The sequence below is a fragment of the Lepus europaeus genome, chromosome 14 (genome assembly GCF_033115175.1).
Source record: "Lepus europaeus isolate LE1 chromosome 14, mLepTim1.pri, whole genome shotgun sequence".
In the NCBI taxonomy this organism is placed as follows: domain Eukaryota; kingdom Metazoa; phylum Chordata; class Mammalia; order Lagomorpha; family Leporidae; genus Lepus; species Lepus europaeus.
In genome coordinates, this window is record NC_084840.1 from 2303768 (window position 1) to 2321390 (window position 17623).

The following is a 17623-nucleotide window of genomic DNA, read 5'->3' on the forward strand; positions in this document are numbered from 1 at the left end:
CTCACTCTCGCACCTGCCTCGGTCCAGGGCAGCTCTGCTCCGGGCTCGCTGGTCCTCCCAGCTCCCTGGCTTTCCCTCTCACCGGGGCTCTGTCCTGGCAGGCGTGGCGCTCCAGCTGAGCTCTGCCGGCACTGCCAGGGCGGAGGTGGAGCAGCCCAGCCCAGCCCAGCCCACGGCGCCTGCCCTGCGGGGCCCCGACCCCGCCATCAGCATCTGCCGGGTGTGACAGTGACTCCTGGTAGTCCATCAGTGGGGACACTTTTATCTGTCTTCACCAATCTCTGGGGACAATGAAGAGAAGAATCCCTGTGTTCCGAAGGCTTCAAAACTCCCTGACATGCGCCAACCCTGCAGAAGCCACGGTGAGCTGAGCAGGCACGTGCTCAGTGGGCTAAGTGCCGGTGAGAGCACCCAGAGTCGGGGAGAGACAAGGAGGCGTCAGCCCCGCGGGAGCAGGGACCTAAGTCCTCCACCTCCTCTGGGGCTGTGGCTCGGCAGGGCTGCCTCATGTCCTCTCTCGGGGCAGGGACCTGGAGGGAGCCGGATGAACCAGCTGCTGGAACCTGAAGACCCAGCAATCCGCCCCACCTGCCCGTGTACTTGGCCAGGTTTGTGGGGGAGTGGAATTCCAGTCAAGTTTATTTCAGGGCAAAACATTTGTTGAAACCCATCAGTGTTTTTTCCGTGACGTGTATCTCCATGAACTGCTTGGAGACCTCTTGTATGCACAGACCTCGAACATTTTTTTGCACCAGATTAAGCGCCTTTTCATTCCATTTCCATGAACTTTCAGAAGGACGCTGGTAATTGCAAGGCAGATTGCAGATCCGCCATCGGCACCGACGTCCACCACGATCTCCTAGGACACACGCGCAGCACACAGGCGGGGTTGCCACTGGTTTGCAAACACTCCCCCTAAGGTCCGTCAAGCAGGCTACGCTGCGACCCTGCTCTGCCTGGACGCTTGCAGGTGCCATGAGCGCGCTGTGCAGCCTCGCAGCAAGGCCGAGAACCCTGCGAAGGCGGGCCCGGCAGTCAGCACGGATGAAGCCCTTGAGAGAGGAGGAAGACACGGGAACACGCCCAGAGCTCTCCCCAAGGGATGTCACGGTCTTAGCCGGGCGCGGCCGCTCTGACCGCCTGGGAGCGTCCCTTCCCCAGGTTGGGATAGTCCATCGGTGGGGACACAGCTCTCTGCTGTCTGCTCCCGCCCTGGGGGCGGGGTGAACCGTGATCCCTCCAGGCCCAGCACACGGAAGCTTCAGGAGCCTGTCCTCCTACCGGCTTCTCCCAGCCGGCCAGCGTGGGCTTCTGTCCCCGTCGGCTCCGTTACTCCGCCAACCCTCTGAACACCCCCCACTCACGCGGGCAGGGCTGACAAATGCCCTCCCGTGCTCCCGTTTGACGGGGCTGGGATTCCACCAAAGACACCCAAGTTCCTGGGCAGCAAAACCGCTTCCCGGGTCACGTGATGACCCCCGCATTTACCTCGGTCTGGTTCTGTTTTCCCACACGCGGGGCTTCTTGGCACCTTGCTCCGAGAGCTTGGCTCTAAGGCCTTTGTGGACTCCACGTGGCACGGCCGGCTCCAGGAGCCCGAGAGACGCGAGACCCAGGACGTCCCGCTGTGGGGTTGTTCCTGTGGCCCCGGAGCGGAAGCCATCAGGTCGCCTGCCACCCGCTCATGAGGCCAGTGACCCTGAACCCACGAAACCTGCAGGGCAGGGCTGCTCTGTCCTGCTCCCCCTGGGGTGTGAGTCCTCTGGACGGTGCGTGGCGCTCAGTGGACGCTCGGGGCAGATGTTGGTCTGTCTGCTGAATTTCTATTGGACCACGTTGGCTCCCACAGCGGCCAACAGCGCCAGCCACCGTCCCCGTCTGGGGCTTCTGCTTGGTCCATGGCACAAACATCTAAGTCCTCAGTGCTTCCTCTGCCTGGCAGAACCAGCCGCGAGAGTGGCGCCATCCTGGGGGCTGGGTCGCATCAGGGCAGCCACTGCACGGTGCTGGGCCAGGCGCTCCACGGCTTAGACCTCGGCCGGCAGGTAATCTCGACCCGGGGAGCAGCAAACAACCACAATACACACGCTCTGCTCATTACGCCCCTTACGACCCCCACCAGATAAAGACAGCTAGGTGCCAAGTCCTTCTCCAAGCCTCACAACCCTGCAAGGTAAACGTTGTCATTATTTTTTTTCCCTGAGTGGTAATTTGAACTAAAAGAAGAGAAATAACTTGGCAAGATTTAGGTCAGAGCTGCTAACTGCACAGCCATGCACTGCTGGCGCCCCCTGCTGGTTGGCAGCAAGAGGCCGCTTGAAGGCGGAACTCTGCGGCCCTTTGCACTGTGGTTGCAGGGTCTGGCTGCCCTTGTGGCTGCCCGGCCAGCTGGTCCCAGTGACCCAGTGCCTCCGGACATGACAGCAACAGCCCCTGGGCCCGCCTATCCCATCCCCACGTGTGGGCTTTTCTGCTTGATCGCTCACCATAACGACCCTGACCTCCCACCACCCACGAAGCTCGGAGCCCCGTGTCACCTGCACTTCGTCCCCGGTGATCATCTCCCGCGAGCCGTAGTGGCCCTTCTCCTGGTGGAAGAACTGCACGGCTTCCAGGAAGGCTTGGGCTTCAAACGTCGTCTGCTTCGTGAAATCTAAGGGAAAGAGGAGGGGCGCTCAGCAGAGCAAAATGCTCTATTTCACGTTCTGTGGTTGTTCAGGCACTGCGGTGCAGAGTGGCATTGCCCGAGCATCACCAGGCGTGGAATCCAGAGACGCAGAGAAAGTTAAGCAAGTACTGCAGCCAAGGTTCATTTGCACCCAACCTCAGCCTGCGGAAGCAACCAGGGAGCCCGTTCCAAGGCCCTGCGAAGTCACAACGCGGCACCCAGACAGCACCGTTCTCACCTGCGCCGTCACAGCAACCTCGCCCCCACGTGGCCCTTGGAAACCGACAGGCACCTCGTCTCCCGGCTGCACCTCACCTGCACCAGAGTGGTCCCACCCACACACGACCCACACAAGCTGCACGCCCGATACCTGCAGAGTACCCAGAGCTGCGGTGAACCTGGGCCGCCCGAGAGAGCTGCACCCCAGCCGGCAGTGCAATCCCACATCCCCTGCTCCCTCGCCACCACCACACCCGCAGACGTGGCAGTGCCAATCACATTAAGGAGCCGCACAGAGCTCACACCACAGAAACCACACCCAGGCATCACACAGGACGACTGCCAGGGGAAGCACTCTTGCTTCTTTGTCTTGTCTCACGTCAGAAGCCACCCCATAAAATCAGTAGACACAACGAATCAGCCAGATCCCCAGGAAAGACCAGAGACGCAGGGAGTGTGGGAAACCGGGCTGGTGGGGCGCTTCCCAAAGAGCATGGCGGCCCCTAGCGGCAGATCGCGAGGAAAAGGAAATCACCTCATGCCCGGCAGAGAATTTAAAATCATTGTTTTAAGAAAACTTAATGAGATACAAGAGAATGCAGACGGGCCACTCAACAAAATCAGGAAGATAATTCATAATGTGCATGAAAATTCAAAAGAGGTAAGATACAAAAAGGAACAGAAATCTTAGAGCTAAAGAACTCAGAAACTGAAATCAAAAATACATCTGAGAGCCTCAGCATCACAGGTGAAGCAGAAGAAGGAATTTCTGAGCTGAAACGAGATCTTCTGAAACAATCCAATGAAATAACTTTTTAAAAAGGAAAAAATTAAGAGAATGAGAAAAGTCTGCGAGAATACGAGACAGCAGTCAGCCAGCAAACGTTGGCACCACGCAGAAGAGAAGGGAAAAGGCACAGAAAACTCACTCAGTGAAATAAATGGTGGAAACTTTTCAAATTGTGGGGGAAATGTGGGCATCCAGACCGGGAAGTTCATCCTAACAGATGAACCAGAAAAAGACCCGAGGCAGACTGTGTCGAACCATGGACAGCACAACGCAAGGGGAGGCTTCTCGGAGGAGAGCACAGGGCCATGGAAAGGGACCCTCGTTAGCCCAGCAGCAGACTTCTCAGCAGAAACCTTCAGACCAGGAGAGTCCTGAAAGGAAACAAAACAACCAAGCGTCCCATACCCAACAAAGCCAGACTTCAGGAGAGAAAAAGGCTGAGACAAGTGAGAACCGGGGCTCCATCACCCACTCCAGCCCCACGAGGACCGTTCAAGGGAGGCCTGTTCTAAAGTGACGGATAAAAGCCACCGTCGTGAACACACGTGGGGACAAACCTCAGGGCACAGCCTGACGCCGCCGTCCCCTCCTGTGTCTGCGGTGCCCTCAGTTTCCTGGACAAAACCGACTTCCCTGGGACATCACCACAATATGCTAATGTATGCAAATGGAAGACTGCCAGTAACACAAAGGGGGATGGTGCCCCATCTTCCTGAGCACTTGGCCCCTCTCACTCAGCCCCAACAACAACCCCCCCCCCCAGGACAGTACTGCTGCCCCATTTTCCAGATGAGAAGACTGAGGTCCCGTAACTAGGCAGTAGAAGAGGCAGAGTATGAACCTGGGCAAGCTGACACCAGAGTGAGCGTCTAACCACCACGCTGCACTGCCTCGCGTGCTGGCTCTGTGGGTTTGCCCTTCCAAACATAGATTTTTTTTTTGACAGGCAGAGTGGACAGTGAGAGAGAGAAAGGTCTTCCTTTTCCGTTGGTTTACCCCAAAATGGCTGCTGCAGCCAGCTCACCATGCTGATCCGTAGCCAGGAGCCAGGTGCTTCTCCTGGTCTCCCTTGCTGGTGCAGGGCCCAAGGACTTGGGCCATCCACCACTGCACTCCCGGGCCACAGCAGAGAGCTGGACTGGAAGAGGAGCAACCGGGACAGGATCCAGCACCCCGACCGGGACTAGAACCCAGGGTGCCGGCGCTGTAGGCGGAGGATTAGCCTATTGAGCTGTGGCACCGGCCCCAAACATAGATTTTAGGAGGTGTTCTATCTGACGGTGACCTATTACCACAAAAGATGACTAATGGTAGACTCGTGGGTGTGATGAAGGAAGCCGAGGCTTAATGGCCTTCCCAGAATTCCACAGAGCACCCCGGGGAACACAGGTGTCTGCATTTCCATCGTACAAAACTAGGCCTTGGACGACACGGTGACACCAGAGTCCCAGGAACCTCAGCTGGGAGACGGACTTCAGACACGCTGCGGTCGCACAGCAAGGACATCCCGTCTGGCACGGCTGTGGGCAGTGGGTTCAGCCATCACTTGAGACACTGGGATTCCGTGTTTGGGAGCGCCTGGGTTAGAGTCTTGCCTCTGCTCCCACCCCGGCAGGCGGCAGATGGTACCTCAAGGACTAGGGTCCCTGCCAGCCACAGGGGAGAACCAGATGGAGTTCCAGGCTCCTGGCTATGGCCCAGCCCTGGCTGTTGTGAGCATTTGAGGAAAGAACCAGTGGATGGGAGCTCCATCTCTCTCTATCACTCTGCCAAGTAAACATAAATACATAGACATGAGGAAAAAAGAAAGACTTTGCGACTTAGGGAAATACAGTGTGCAGAGGGGCTGCCTCCCCTCCTCTCTCCCTCTAGGGCACACAGGGCCCCCCGGGCAGCAGCATGTGCCTGCATTTCTAGGGCAATCAGAGACTGGTCAGATGCCACCAGAGCCTGGGGCAGTGGGATTACAGAGCCACAGAGGATGAGTGACGACCCCCTGACCCCCACGGCTGGCCTTTGGAGACCGGCTCTGCCATCACAAGCCGCGAGAGCCTGCAACGGCCCAGGGACAGCTCTGCTGGAGCTCCAGTGAGATCCTTCGGCGAGGACAGCAGCCAGCCCAGCAGCTCCACCCACAAACCGCGGACCGGCAGTGCTGAGATCGGGGCCGGCAAAGGGCACGTCCCGAGAAGCAAGCTTTCAAACCAAGTGTTTTCCTCCTTGCTTTTTTTTTTTTTTAACTTGGCCTGGCAAGTGGTTTGGTGTTTAGCCCTTGAGGTCTGGGAAACAGACGAAGGCCGTGCTATGACACTGACGGCACACCGCTGGCGGTGTCCTCCCCACGGGGGGAGGGGGCGCGGGTTCAGGACCCTGGGCGGGGCCGCTCCAGCCGCGATGGATGACCGCCCCGGGATCCAGCCTGACTCATGTGCTCTCGTCTGAACAGCTGTTTTCATTCCCAGCCCAAGGGAACAGAGAGGCGGCGGGACACGTGGCGCTGCACCTGCACGCGGTGAGCGTGGGCAGAGCGGCCAGCCCAGGAGTGAGCTCACGGCCTGGAGAACACACGTTTGCTCTCTGCCTTCCCGGGCGGCCCCCGGTGACCGGGGACGTGTCTGAAGCCTTGCTGTTCCCTTCCCCACCTATCTCAGAGCAAACAAGGCCACGGCCGCGGCCTCTGGCTCCCATTTTTAGAGGTTTTTTTGCAAAAATAACAAAAGAAATGGGAGTTGGAGACAGTGTTGCAGGCGTCGGAGAGCAGTCGAAGGAGGACGGGAAGGCGAGCGAGTGAAGGCAGTGAAGTGGGCCCTTCCCGCAGGCGGAGGGGAAAGGCTTCAGCCCCACAAAGGGGTCTGAGATCGCCGGGCAGTGCAGCCGCAGGGGACAGCGGCTCTCCCCGAGCCCACGTCCAACCCAGACTTCGGGGCTGCCTCTCCACAGGGCAAAGGATCCAACCTACCGGTGTTTCATCAGGGCTCAGCTGATACGAGGTTTGGTAGAATAACTTAGGCAAAGCTCTCGAAACAAATCTGCCACGGAGGGTGTTGCTTCCGGAATATTTGTCCTGGGATTAAAAGTGAGCCCAGCAGCTCCTGCCGGTCACTGAGCAGAGGACAGAGGTTTGCTCTGTAACTCCGGAACCTCACGGCTCCGCATCTCCCCTGTGCCGTGTGCCGAGGCTGCTGGACTCGGAGGAAACGCACAGGAGTCCGAGAGGAGGCAGACCTCGGCTACTCCCTCAGCCTCCTGCTGCAGACCTCCCGGGCCCAGACCCCAGGGTGGCCATCGCCCTGACCCCCGCCAGCCGCACACTGGGCCCGGGAGCAGGCGGGGTTTCGGGCTTTGCTCTGCAGGGTGCAGGTGTCGGCCTGCACCCCCTCTCCAGCACACCGTGGGGAGCAGGCTGCCCCAGGAGCCGGCCCTGCGGGCACGGCGCTCCGACCTCACCCAGCGCACCCCCTCATTTTACGGATGAGGAACCCGCGGCAAGAAACGGTTAACTGCTTAGCCGAAGGCCGCACAGCTGGCCGGCGTCCGCCTTGGCATTCGCACTTCCTGAAGCTGACGCGGGAGTGGCCTTCAAGGTCAGCCACCCCAGGCTCCGGCTCGATGCTGGGATCCTCTCGAATCCCAGACGAACCCTCTCGGCCCCCGCTGGCACACTCCCAGCGGCGGGGAGCTCCCAGCTGAGTGAAGCAGTTCTTTCCATCACTGAACTGCTCTCATGACTTGAAAACCTTTCCCTCTGCTGAGCCAGAATCTGTTTCCATGAACCGTCTCTCACTAACCCCACGTCCGCCTCTCGGCGCAAACCAGCCAGGCCGAGTCCTCTGCCCCTGGGGAACGCCGGGATAAAGCAGTTGCAGCCAGACTTCCCGGGTCCTTTGAAACGGCCTCGCTTTGTGCTCCGATCTCGTTTGTCAATCCTTCCTTCAACGCGGGCCCGAGAACGGACACTAATCCGGTACTGTCAGACTTGGGCGAATTAGGTAAAGGAGAAAGACTGCTTCGCGTTGTCTTATGCTAGCCCCTTTTGAATACACGCACATTACACTGCTCACACCATTCTTAGCGCCTTCATAAAACGCTGGCGGCTCTAAGCCTCTCCCAACTCGTACGCCCGCTCTTGACCTTGAAGGGAAGGGAAGGACACGCGGTGTGCTTGCCTTCCGTGTCTCTAGGCAGCACCAGAGCAGGGCCAGGCACAGGCTGAGCCCGGGCAGCCAGAGGCCTCGTCGGAGCCGCGTGGAGGCCTCTGGTGCTGGGACACGTCCCGGAATCTACAGCAATCCTCTCTCTCCCTCCCCAGCTGCCAGGAGACAGTCAGAGGCTCCGGGGGTGGGGGGGAATGGAAGCTTCTCTGGTCTGTCTGGGTGGTCACTCGGGGGGGCGGCCCGAGTGGCATGGCTTGAGCCGATTCCCAGGCATGTTTGCGTCAGCCCCAGGGCCTGCGGGGTCCTGGAGTCTGGCTCCAGCTGCTGTGCGGGGCCTGGGTCTGGAAGCTGCCTCTCCTACACCAGCCGCTGTGCCCAGCCCTGGCTGTGGGCTGCCCCACCACTTGTGGGTTATGGGACCATGTCACTCAGCACATACCGCTGGTGCTCACTGGGAAGCTCTCTCAGCCGAGAGCCACGGAGAGCAGCAGTGCAGGGGAGGCGGGAGGCGGCCGGCACCGTCGCCCCACGTCCCACAGGGCAGGGACCAGGAGCGGCGCACAACGCTGCCCTCTGGCCGCCACCACCAGGGGCCGAGGAGACCCAGCGTGTGGGAGGCGGGGCAGCTTGTGCTGGTCAGGAGGACTCAAGTCAGGCCCCCTCCTCCCAAAGTCCTCTTGCTTTCTAGATGTGTACGTGTGTATGTTTGATTTGAGAGGCAGAGAGGGGGGAGAGAGAGGGAAGGAGGGGGATCACTCCCAAGTGCCTGCAATGGCTGGAACCGGGCCGGGCTCAAGCCAGGAGCCGGGAACTCCGTCAGGTCTCCCAGGTGGGTGGCAGGGACCCAGTTACTTGAACCCTCACCACTGACTCCCAGGGCGGGTGTTAGCAGGCAGCTGGAGTCGGGAGTTAGTGCTGGGTGCTGGGTATTGAACCCAGGCACTCTGACAGGGACACAGGGACCTTAAGTGTTGGGCCAAATGCCCACCCCTGCCTTAATTTTTTCGAACTTTTTATTAGAGAGTATTTTTATTTTTTAAAGATATTTATTTATTCGAAAGGCAGAGTTACAGAGAGGGAGAGAGAGAGAGAGAGAGAGAGAGAGAGAGAGAGAGAAGCCTCCATCTGCTGGTTCACTCCCCAGATGGCCACAACGGCCAGAGCTGTGCTGATCTGAAGCCAGGAGCCAGGAGCTTCTTCCGGGTCTCCCACGCAGGTACAGGAACCCAAGACCTGGACCATCTTCTACTGCTTTCCCAGGCCATAGCAGAGAGCTGGATTGGAAAAGGAGCAGCCGGGACTGGAACTGGTGCCCACATGGGAGGCCGGCAATGCAGACGGCAGCTTTACCAGCTAACCCACAGCGCCGGCCCCTATTAGAGATTATTTAAATCCACATGCAGTTACAGGAAATAGCACAGCGACGTTCCGCTCACTCCTACCCAGGTCTCCCGAGGAGCTGCTTGGACACTGCAGGCCACGTCGCAGCCACGAGGCTGGAGCTGACGTGCTCCGGCGTTCCCACTCCAATATCACGGCTGTTACACGCACCCCACAGGCACACGCGTGTCTGTCGGTGTAATTCTCAAGTTATCTTGAAAGACACTTGAATCACGTAACTGCAGAGCTGGATCACAGACGAAGGCTCACTGGTCCCCCGTCCCGGGGACTGGCGTCCACGCTGCTGAAGTGGTGATGAGTGTGGAGACTTCCACGTGAGGACACACTTCCGCCTGGCGAACCTGTCAGACACTTCCTGCCCCGTCACAAACGACAGCTCCTCATTTATTACTCACTTATTCATTACTATGTGAGAGACGAGAGGGCGCTAACGCTCCCGTCCACCGACTCACTCCTCCGGTGCTCACTGCCCGGGGCTGGGCCAGGCCAAAGCCAGGAGGCGAGAGAGCTCCATCCAGGTCTCCCACATGGGCGACAGAGATCTGGTCACTTGAGCCATCGCTGTTGCCGCCCGTTAGCAGGAGGCTGGAGAAAGGACTGGGACTTGAGCCCAGGCAACCGGCTACCGAGTGCTGGCATCCTAACCAGTGTCCTAACCACTGGGCAAAGCAGCTACTTGTTAATTTTCACAAATGACAACCGTTGTGGGGGTAGTCCGGGTACCGAGAAGCTGGTAAAGTCACCCCAGGCCCCGAATTCCATGTTGTCAACGTGGACTTCACAGGAGGAGAAGAGGAGCACCTGCCCCGCGAGGGATGCAGGGCTCAGGGGGGCTGCGAGGGGGCGGCTCTCGCGACCACGTGGACAGGAGCACGAGGCCCCTCCCTGCAGATGGAGGGAGATGTCTGATGGAGACGGTGTCTTGAGAGAAGTGCAACCGCAGAGAGAAAAGCTGCTCGCCGCCTTCAGCCCTCGGAGCCCTCACTCGCCAACAAACGCTTGTCTGTGCACCGAGAAGAGGGAGCGGTGACAGCCAGGACAAGGGGAGGCGGCCGACCTCATTCCGTGCGCGGCCACCCCGGAGAGGTAGATGGGCTGGCGGTGAGAGCTCTGGCTCGGTGCCCGCTCCTCGCCCGGTGTGACTGATGTGCACGGTCCCGAAACAGCGTAACTGGCAGTGTGGGTCCAAGGGCCGGAGCTCCACACCACGGAGGGGAATCTCCGGGACACTGCCCCCAGAACAGTTTCTAAGATTTTATTGATTTATTTGAGAGGTAGAGTTACAGAGAGAGAGAGAGAGAGAGAGAAAGGTCTTCCAACTGCTGGTTCACTCCCCAGAAGCCTGCAATGGCTGGAGCTGCACCGATCTGAAGCCAGGAGCTTCTTCCAGGTCTCCCACGTGGGTGCAGGGGCCCAAGCATTTGGGCCACCTGCTACTGCTTTCCCAGGCCATTAGCACAGAGCTGGATCGGAAGTGGAGCAGCCGGGACATGAACTGTACGGGATGCCTGCGTTGTGGGCGGAGCTTAGCCCAGCATGCCACAGCACCAGCCCTGCCCCTAAAACATATTCAGTTTCTTAGAGAAGGGTATCAGCTACTGAACTCTATTTATGTTCAATATAACAGGTACCAAGTGAGACCATTAGGACACAATGCTGGGGGAAAATGCAGTTTTTAAGTTCAAGTTCCTCCTGGTCTGGGTGATGGGAGAATCTGGGTCCAAACGATGATGACAAACGAGAGGCCGGCGTTGTGCAGCAGTGGGTTAAGCGCCACTTGTGATGCAGCGTCCCACATCCGGGCGCAGGCTCGAGTCCTGGCTGCTCCACCTCCGATCCAGCTTCCTGTTAATGCACCTGGGAAGGTGATGGAAGATGCCCGAGTGCTTGGGCCCCGCCACCCGCATCAGAGACCAGGGTGGGTTCCTGGCTTCTGGTGTTGGTTTCACACAGTTCTGGCTGTTGTGGTCATTCAGGTACGAACTGAATGATGGATGGAAGATCTCTGCCCCATGCCCCCTCTCAAGGTCTCTCCCTCTCTGTTACTCCACCTTTCAGACAAATAAATCCTTGTACACACACACACACACAAGGAATCCAGGTCCTACATCCCCAAAAAGACGGCTGAAAAACTGGATGAACAGAGATACTGAGATGCTGAGGTGAAGAGGGCACCGCCAAGGCCTGGGGCTTTGCTTCTCAGAGAGCCCACGTGGCAGGTGAGGGCAGAGGCGCGAGGGTCAAGGAGGCGGCAGGTGGGTTCTGAGATCGCTCCACACTGAGGCTGCAGCTCAGCACCACGCATCTTAACACGCATTTTCAAATCTCCATAAAAACCCCATCTAATCTAAATTTACAGCTACAGACAGGAGCCACGTGCTGTCTCACCGGGCCCTCCCTGAGGGTGTGCGGGGCTGCTGGGGGGACCCCCAAGCCCTGCCCCTCGCTTCCCTGGCCTGAGCGAGTGTCAGAGGCCCCGATGCCGGGTCCATCCCAAGGCTTCAGGGCCAGCAGGTATGAGATGGGGCCCAGGAACCTGCATTTCCTGCTGGCTCCCAGGCCCGGGGCGCACTGGGAACCGCCCTCTACCAGCCCTGGAGCCGCCATGGTGCTTGCTAACACTTTCCTTCCTGACCCCGGCCCAGAGATCGATGGAGCCGCCGTGGGGCCCGGGAGTCCGTATGGGCAGCGCTCCAGGTGACTCCGCGGCAGGTGGCTCGGTGACCACATCTACAACCACACGGGGGCAGGGAGGCAGCAGAAGCCACGACTGCCGAATGCCTAGGGTCTTGGTGACCTCACTGCCTCGGTAATGGCTGTGAGACGTCCCCTCAGCCCACAAAGGAACCCTGGACTTACTCTGAGCGATGCTTACAAACAGGGCTTTGACGAAGCTTCATCCGAAAAATGTGTGGACAAGCAGACAACGCTGGGGCAGGCTCAGGAGGACCCGATCGCACACAACCCGGGCGCCCTCCCCCCTCACCGAGCAGGCTCGGTCACGTTCTCGTTTTCCGGACCCTGGAATCCGGGTGGGCGGGCTCTCCCTTGTGCGTGACGGTCTTTGTTTTCTCCAGCATAACTCTCTGTTTCCTTTAAGCTTTTTTTTCAATGCCTTAAAACCCAAAACTGACCCATGCTCCAGAATCTTCTATGGAGGAGAGAGGGCGCTGTCCTTTGTATCTTTCTGGACGCAGGCTCCCCAGGGCCTGGGAAGGTTAGTCCACCCCTCTCGGTGCCTGGGACCACTCTGCTTGGCTTCCTGCTGGGAGACCGTGGGCACAGGACTCACTGCCCGCACCAAGAACATTGTGGGGCTGCCGCTTCCTGCCGGCTACTGCCGGGACCTCTGCAGGAGGCAAATTACACCCGAAACCCAAGCAAAACCAGCGAAAGCGGCGGCTTCCTGTTTGAAATGGGAATTTTGGAAAGTGTCCACCATACGGTGCTCTGGGGCGGCTGTGCCGATGCCTGTGCTGGGGTGACCTGTCCGGCTCAGACGGCAGAAACAGGGTCACGTGGCTCCCGGTCACACCGCGGGGAGCGGCAGGCTGACTCCTGAAGGCAGAAATGTGCCCCTGGCCCTGGACACGGTGTACAGCGAGTTCGAGTCCAGGGAAGATGCTCCTCTGGCCTCAGATCAAGCCTTCCGTGTTGAGACGTTTTGTCTTACAATAAAATTCCTGCTTACACGTGCGCCCTGGTCTAACCATCACTGTCACACCAGAAGTTTCGGGGGAGTCCTTCCTGATGCAGTGGAGAGACCTCATCGCGAGCACTCGGAACACGGGTCTCACCTGCACCCGAGCGCACTTACTGTAAGGGAAGGCGGGCAGTGAGCCATCCCGGCCAGGTGCACGCCAGGGACCCACCTGCGCACTGACTGCCCCACTCCCCATCACAGCCGACACCCTGAGGGTGAGGGTGACCCTCCGCGGTGACCGTCACCACGGATTAGCAGCAGGTACCCTGAGCTTACCGGGGGACTTCCCGGTGGCATCGTCTCCGAGACAGGCAACCTGGATGGGATCGTTCCCAGGAGAATCTGTCAGCGCCCGAGGGCACGGGTCAGCGCCAACAGGGGAACTCGCAGGCAGAAACGGAAGTCCAGTCCTCACGGCTCAGTGCCCAGGGGACAGAGCCCCACCCAGACCCCGCCCCTCCAGCAGCCTCCGCTTGCCCACTTGTGACCTTTTCCCAAAAGCCTCAAAAACTAAACTGCCCCGAGCCCCCTCCCTCCCTGAGAAGCCGGGGGGACAGCCACAGACTGCTGGACACCCCGCCAGCGCCTGGGGATGCTGAGGACGCCCGTGGCTGAGTCCCCGGCCCCTGCCAGGCGCAGGGCCACGGGCAGAGCAGTCCTCGCTCCGGGGGAACAGAGCATGTATGAGGACGGGAACAAGGGCAGCCGCATTCCTGGGCCATTGCAAGGACGAGGGGCTGCCAGAGGAGTGCTGCCGGGCGTCGGGGTCAGCTGAGACCCCGCTGTGCACCCCAACTCTGCACCACTGCTTCAAGCCCAAGGGAACATGACAGTGTCTCTCCCCCGAGGGCCGCTGGGAGCACTATGGGATTTTACCGGGGCGGCCCCATGCTGTTGGCAAAGAGCACAGGGCATGGCTGACAACAAGTGAGCCCTGGGCGGGCATCAGGCAGCCGCTAAAGGAACAGCGATGGCTTAGACGCGGAAGAGGTCGGGGAGAATTTAACCGCAAGGGAACTGATGGTAACACAGCCATCGCATCCCGATGAGGCGACAGGAAGTGTCCAGCCACAGCAGCACGGGGAGTTACGGGGGGTCCTGTCTTCATGGTTCTGGCTGAGGAAACACCACGTGTCACCACCCTGAGGAAGACGGGGCCCGGCTCTCACCGCCCCGGGCAGCACTGACCCCCACAGCGGGCACCGCAGCTGCCGGGTCCAGCCCCACAGCCTGACGCGGCCGTGTCGAGGTGTCCGCAGAGAAGCCAAGTCAGCAAGTGGGGTCTCCCCAGAGCACCAGCGCCCCACCCTGCCACGGCGGCTCCTCCTGCGAGACCCTGCCGCCGCCCTCGAATGCGGGGAGTGCCAGCAGCAGAGCAGAGGGCCCATCGCAAACACCCTGCCAGGCACGAGCACCCACACGGAGTGGGGACATCATAGGTACACACCGCCACGGGGTGCGGCTGCGTCCCACCGACAAGGCCTGGGGCCTCCTGGGCTGTGTCTCTGCGTCCGGTGCCACCCCTGCGTGGCTGCTGGTCCCCTCTCTCACCTCTGGCCCCATGGTGGATTATTTCAGCTCATGAAATAGTGGAAATATTCAAGTTTGCCAGTTTATGGCTGATGACAAGATTGTGAGAACATGACATCATCAACTCCGTTCCATGAGCTCTGAAATGCCCCCTTTGTCCTCTGCAAATGCGGCCCTGCCTGATGTCCGGGGGCATTTAACCAAAGCACCGGGCCAGTCCAGGCGCCGAGCGGAAGCCGTGAGGCTGTCAAGGGCTCCCCCCGCCGGAAATTCCTGCTCCATGAAACGCTGCCGAAGAACCCATCGCCCCGGCCTGCTCAGGGCTGCTGGCGGGCAGGGCGGTTCCCCGGCCTGCTCAGGGCTGCTGGCGGGCAGGGCGGTTCCCCGGCCTGCTCAGGGCTGCTGGCGGGCAGGGCGGTTCCTGCTGGCCCCTGTTGGCCGAGCAGCGCTCGTTCTCAGAGCCCCCAGCCGCCTCTGAGCTGCAGCGCTGGGACTGGACTTGCGCACCCACGTGATCGCGTGAGCGGGCAGTTCCGGGACTCCCCAGGGAGTGCCTGACAGGGCCTCACGTGCACCCAGCCTGCCCTGCCCCTCACTTCAATCCCGGTGGCCAGCACTCAGACCTCACAGCCCTACGGCGCACTCCCCATCCTCTGCTCGGCCGTGTCCTCCCCCAACACACACACGCACACACACACACACGCTGTGCACACCGGCACACACGAGCACACACCTTTCTCTGGGCTGCAGGGAGTAATCCACTCTTTGTTTTCGGGCTCCCTGCTTGAATGGAAGGGGGGAGGCAGAGGCCCCAGGCCAGCACAGCCACGTCAATCGGAGGAAAGCCGCACACGCAGCCTTTCGCTTTAGAGAAGCCACAGGAAAACACAGAGACGGTAAAGTGAACTCGAACAATGCAGGCACCACTCTAAACACGCACAGCAAGGTAAGTGTGGCGAATGCGAGTTTCCTTATTTTACTTCTGCCTTTGGAATCTGGCTGCACGGGCAGTCTGACCAGGGCCGACTCGGGAGCAGAAGCCTGGACAGTGGGGGCAGGATGCTCAGTGCCAGGTGTGTGTTTGCCTGGGGGGGGGGGGGCCTGAACAGCTGACCCGGCACTGCTGCAGCAAAGGAGGAGGGTCCCGACTGTCCCTCCCCACGCACATGGCCCAGCACAGGACAGAGGCACACACACAAGAAACAAGGAGTCCCGCAGGGAGGAAGGTCAGCTCAAGGTTAAGACCCTGGACAATCACATCTCATGGGCAGCGGGGAAGCCCACGGCGGTGATCCTGAGAGCTGTGCCAGGACAACACCCCAGGGGATTCCCTGGCCGGCCTGGCTGGGGGAAGCAGCTGAGCACCAGCAGTCGGACGGATGAGGTCACTTCCAAACAGGAGGAGGCCGCACAACAACCTACTATATTTATAGCAACCAATTGTCCGCCCCCCGGCCCTCTGCCCACCAGGCAAGCAGCCCAAATGCTTGTCCCCGTCGCTACTGAGACCATCGGCGGCTGTAGATGCAATCACACAACGCAGGCAACTCAGCCCACGCACCTGGTCTGGGTGCCTGTGAGAAACAGGAAGGAGAGCCGCAATCCAGGGGCCGGGCCAGGGACGTCCAGGCTTTCGAGTGCGTGCATGTGTGCATACATGCGTGTGTGCATGTGTACATGCGTGTGTCTCTGTGTACATGTGTGTATGCCTGGATGTGTGTATGTGTGTGCATTGTGTCTGTGCATACATGTGTGTATGTGCGTGTGTCTGTGTGTAGGTGTGTATACCTGCATGTGTGTGTACACGCGTGTGCATACATGCACATGTGTACACGTGTCTCTGTGTACGTGTGTATGCATGCATGTGTGCACATGTGTACGTGTGTGCGTTGTGTCTGTGCATATATGCACGTGTGTGTACATGCGTGTGTCTCTGTGTACATGTGTGTCTGTGCATGTGTGCATGTTTGTGTCTGTGTGTATGTGCATGTGTCTGTGCGTGTGTGTGTGTGTGTGTGTCTCCTACCGCGGTGTTAGTGACAAGTGAGCAAGTGGCTTGTGAGTACCCAGTGAGGGACTCACAGCCTGGAATGGGCTTTTAATGAGAAGTCCATTAGCCTGCTAGCAGGGAGGCTGCATTTGTTTAAAACTGTAATGGTGGGCTACTGCCACTATTAGCGATGGTAAAGGCAAAGCTTTATTAAATAGTGTGGGCTGGCGATGAAACGAATCCAGTTTCAGACCTTCCTCACCCGTCACAGACACATTACCCATCACAGACCTTCCCCACCCGTCACAGAAACATTACCCATCACTGGTCGGGCGGCGACCAGCGGAAGTCACAGATGAGAGCCCGGCTGCAGGTGGCCCCTTCCGAGGCTGGAATGGCTGAGTCTTCCCAGGGCTCTGAGCTTCGGATCCCACCCCCCACCCACGGGCCCCATCCTCCAGCACTCCTTGCTCCACACCTAGTCCCGTGCACGTTCCACACGACTTGTTTTGTGTGACATCTGCTCTCGGGCTCTGCCCACAGCATGCCTGGACCCCCGTTACCTGCTCCACGCCACCTACGATGCTTACCATGCGCATGGCTGGTTGGCTGCTCCTGCCATCGGCCCCTAACCAGGACTGTTGCATCACGAGATCAGGGATCTTTGTTTTTCTCTTTGCAGCGCCCTAAGTGCCTGGAGCAGGGCTTGGCGCACACCGTGCACTCAATAAAACTCGCTGAATTAATTCATGGAGGGCTGACCAGTGTCAGTTATCGGTTTGTAATTAACATAAAATGAATGTGCAAGTGTTCATCTAGATCCATGTTTCTAGCTGGTAAGTATATTGGGGAAGACATATTTAAATGTTTAAATTACAAAAAATGTTTATTTTATCACAACATTAACAAATGTGACTGGGGGATCCTGGTAGCATTCTCTCATACAAAGCACGCTGTTGGGGGGTTGAGACATCCCTTGGGACACCCACATCCCATGTCAGAGTGCCTGGGTCTGGATCCTGCCCCTCCCCCAATCCCTGCTTCTGGCCGAGACAGCCGGTGATGGTTCCAGTAACTGGCCATTCCCAGCACTGGCTTAACCCCTGCACCACATGGCCGCTCCATGTTTATAATTTTAATACGTGACAAAGATGGGAGCTCAATTCAG

General features: G+C 59.1%; 1 protein-coding gene across 2 annotated transcripts in view; it reads right to left on the reverse strand.

Annotated features, from left to right (window-relative positions):
- The window catches only part of NIBAN1 (niban apoptosis regulator 1), a 106973-nt gene that overhangs the window by 16946 nt on the left and 72404 nt on the right, over nt 1-17623 (reverse strand). For both annotated transcript variants that reach the window (XM_062211498.1, XM_062211497.1), the window contains exon 6: nt 2538-2653. In XM_062211498.1, coding sequence (XP_062067482.1) covers nt 2538-2653 — 116 coding nt within the window. The remainder of the gene's footprint in view (nt 1-2537; nt 2654-17623) is intronic.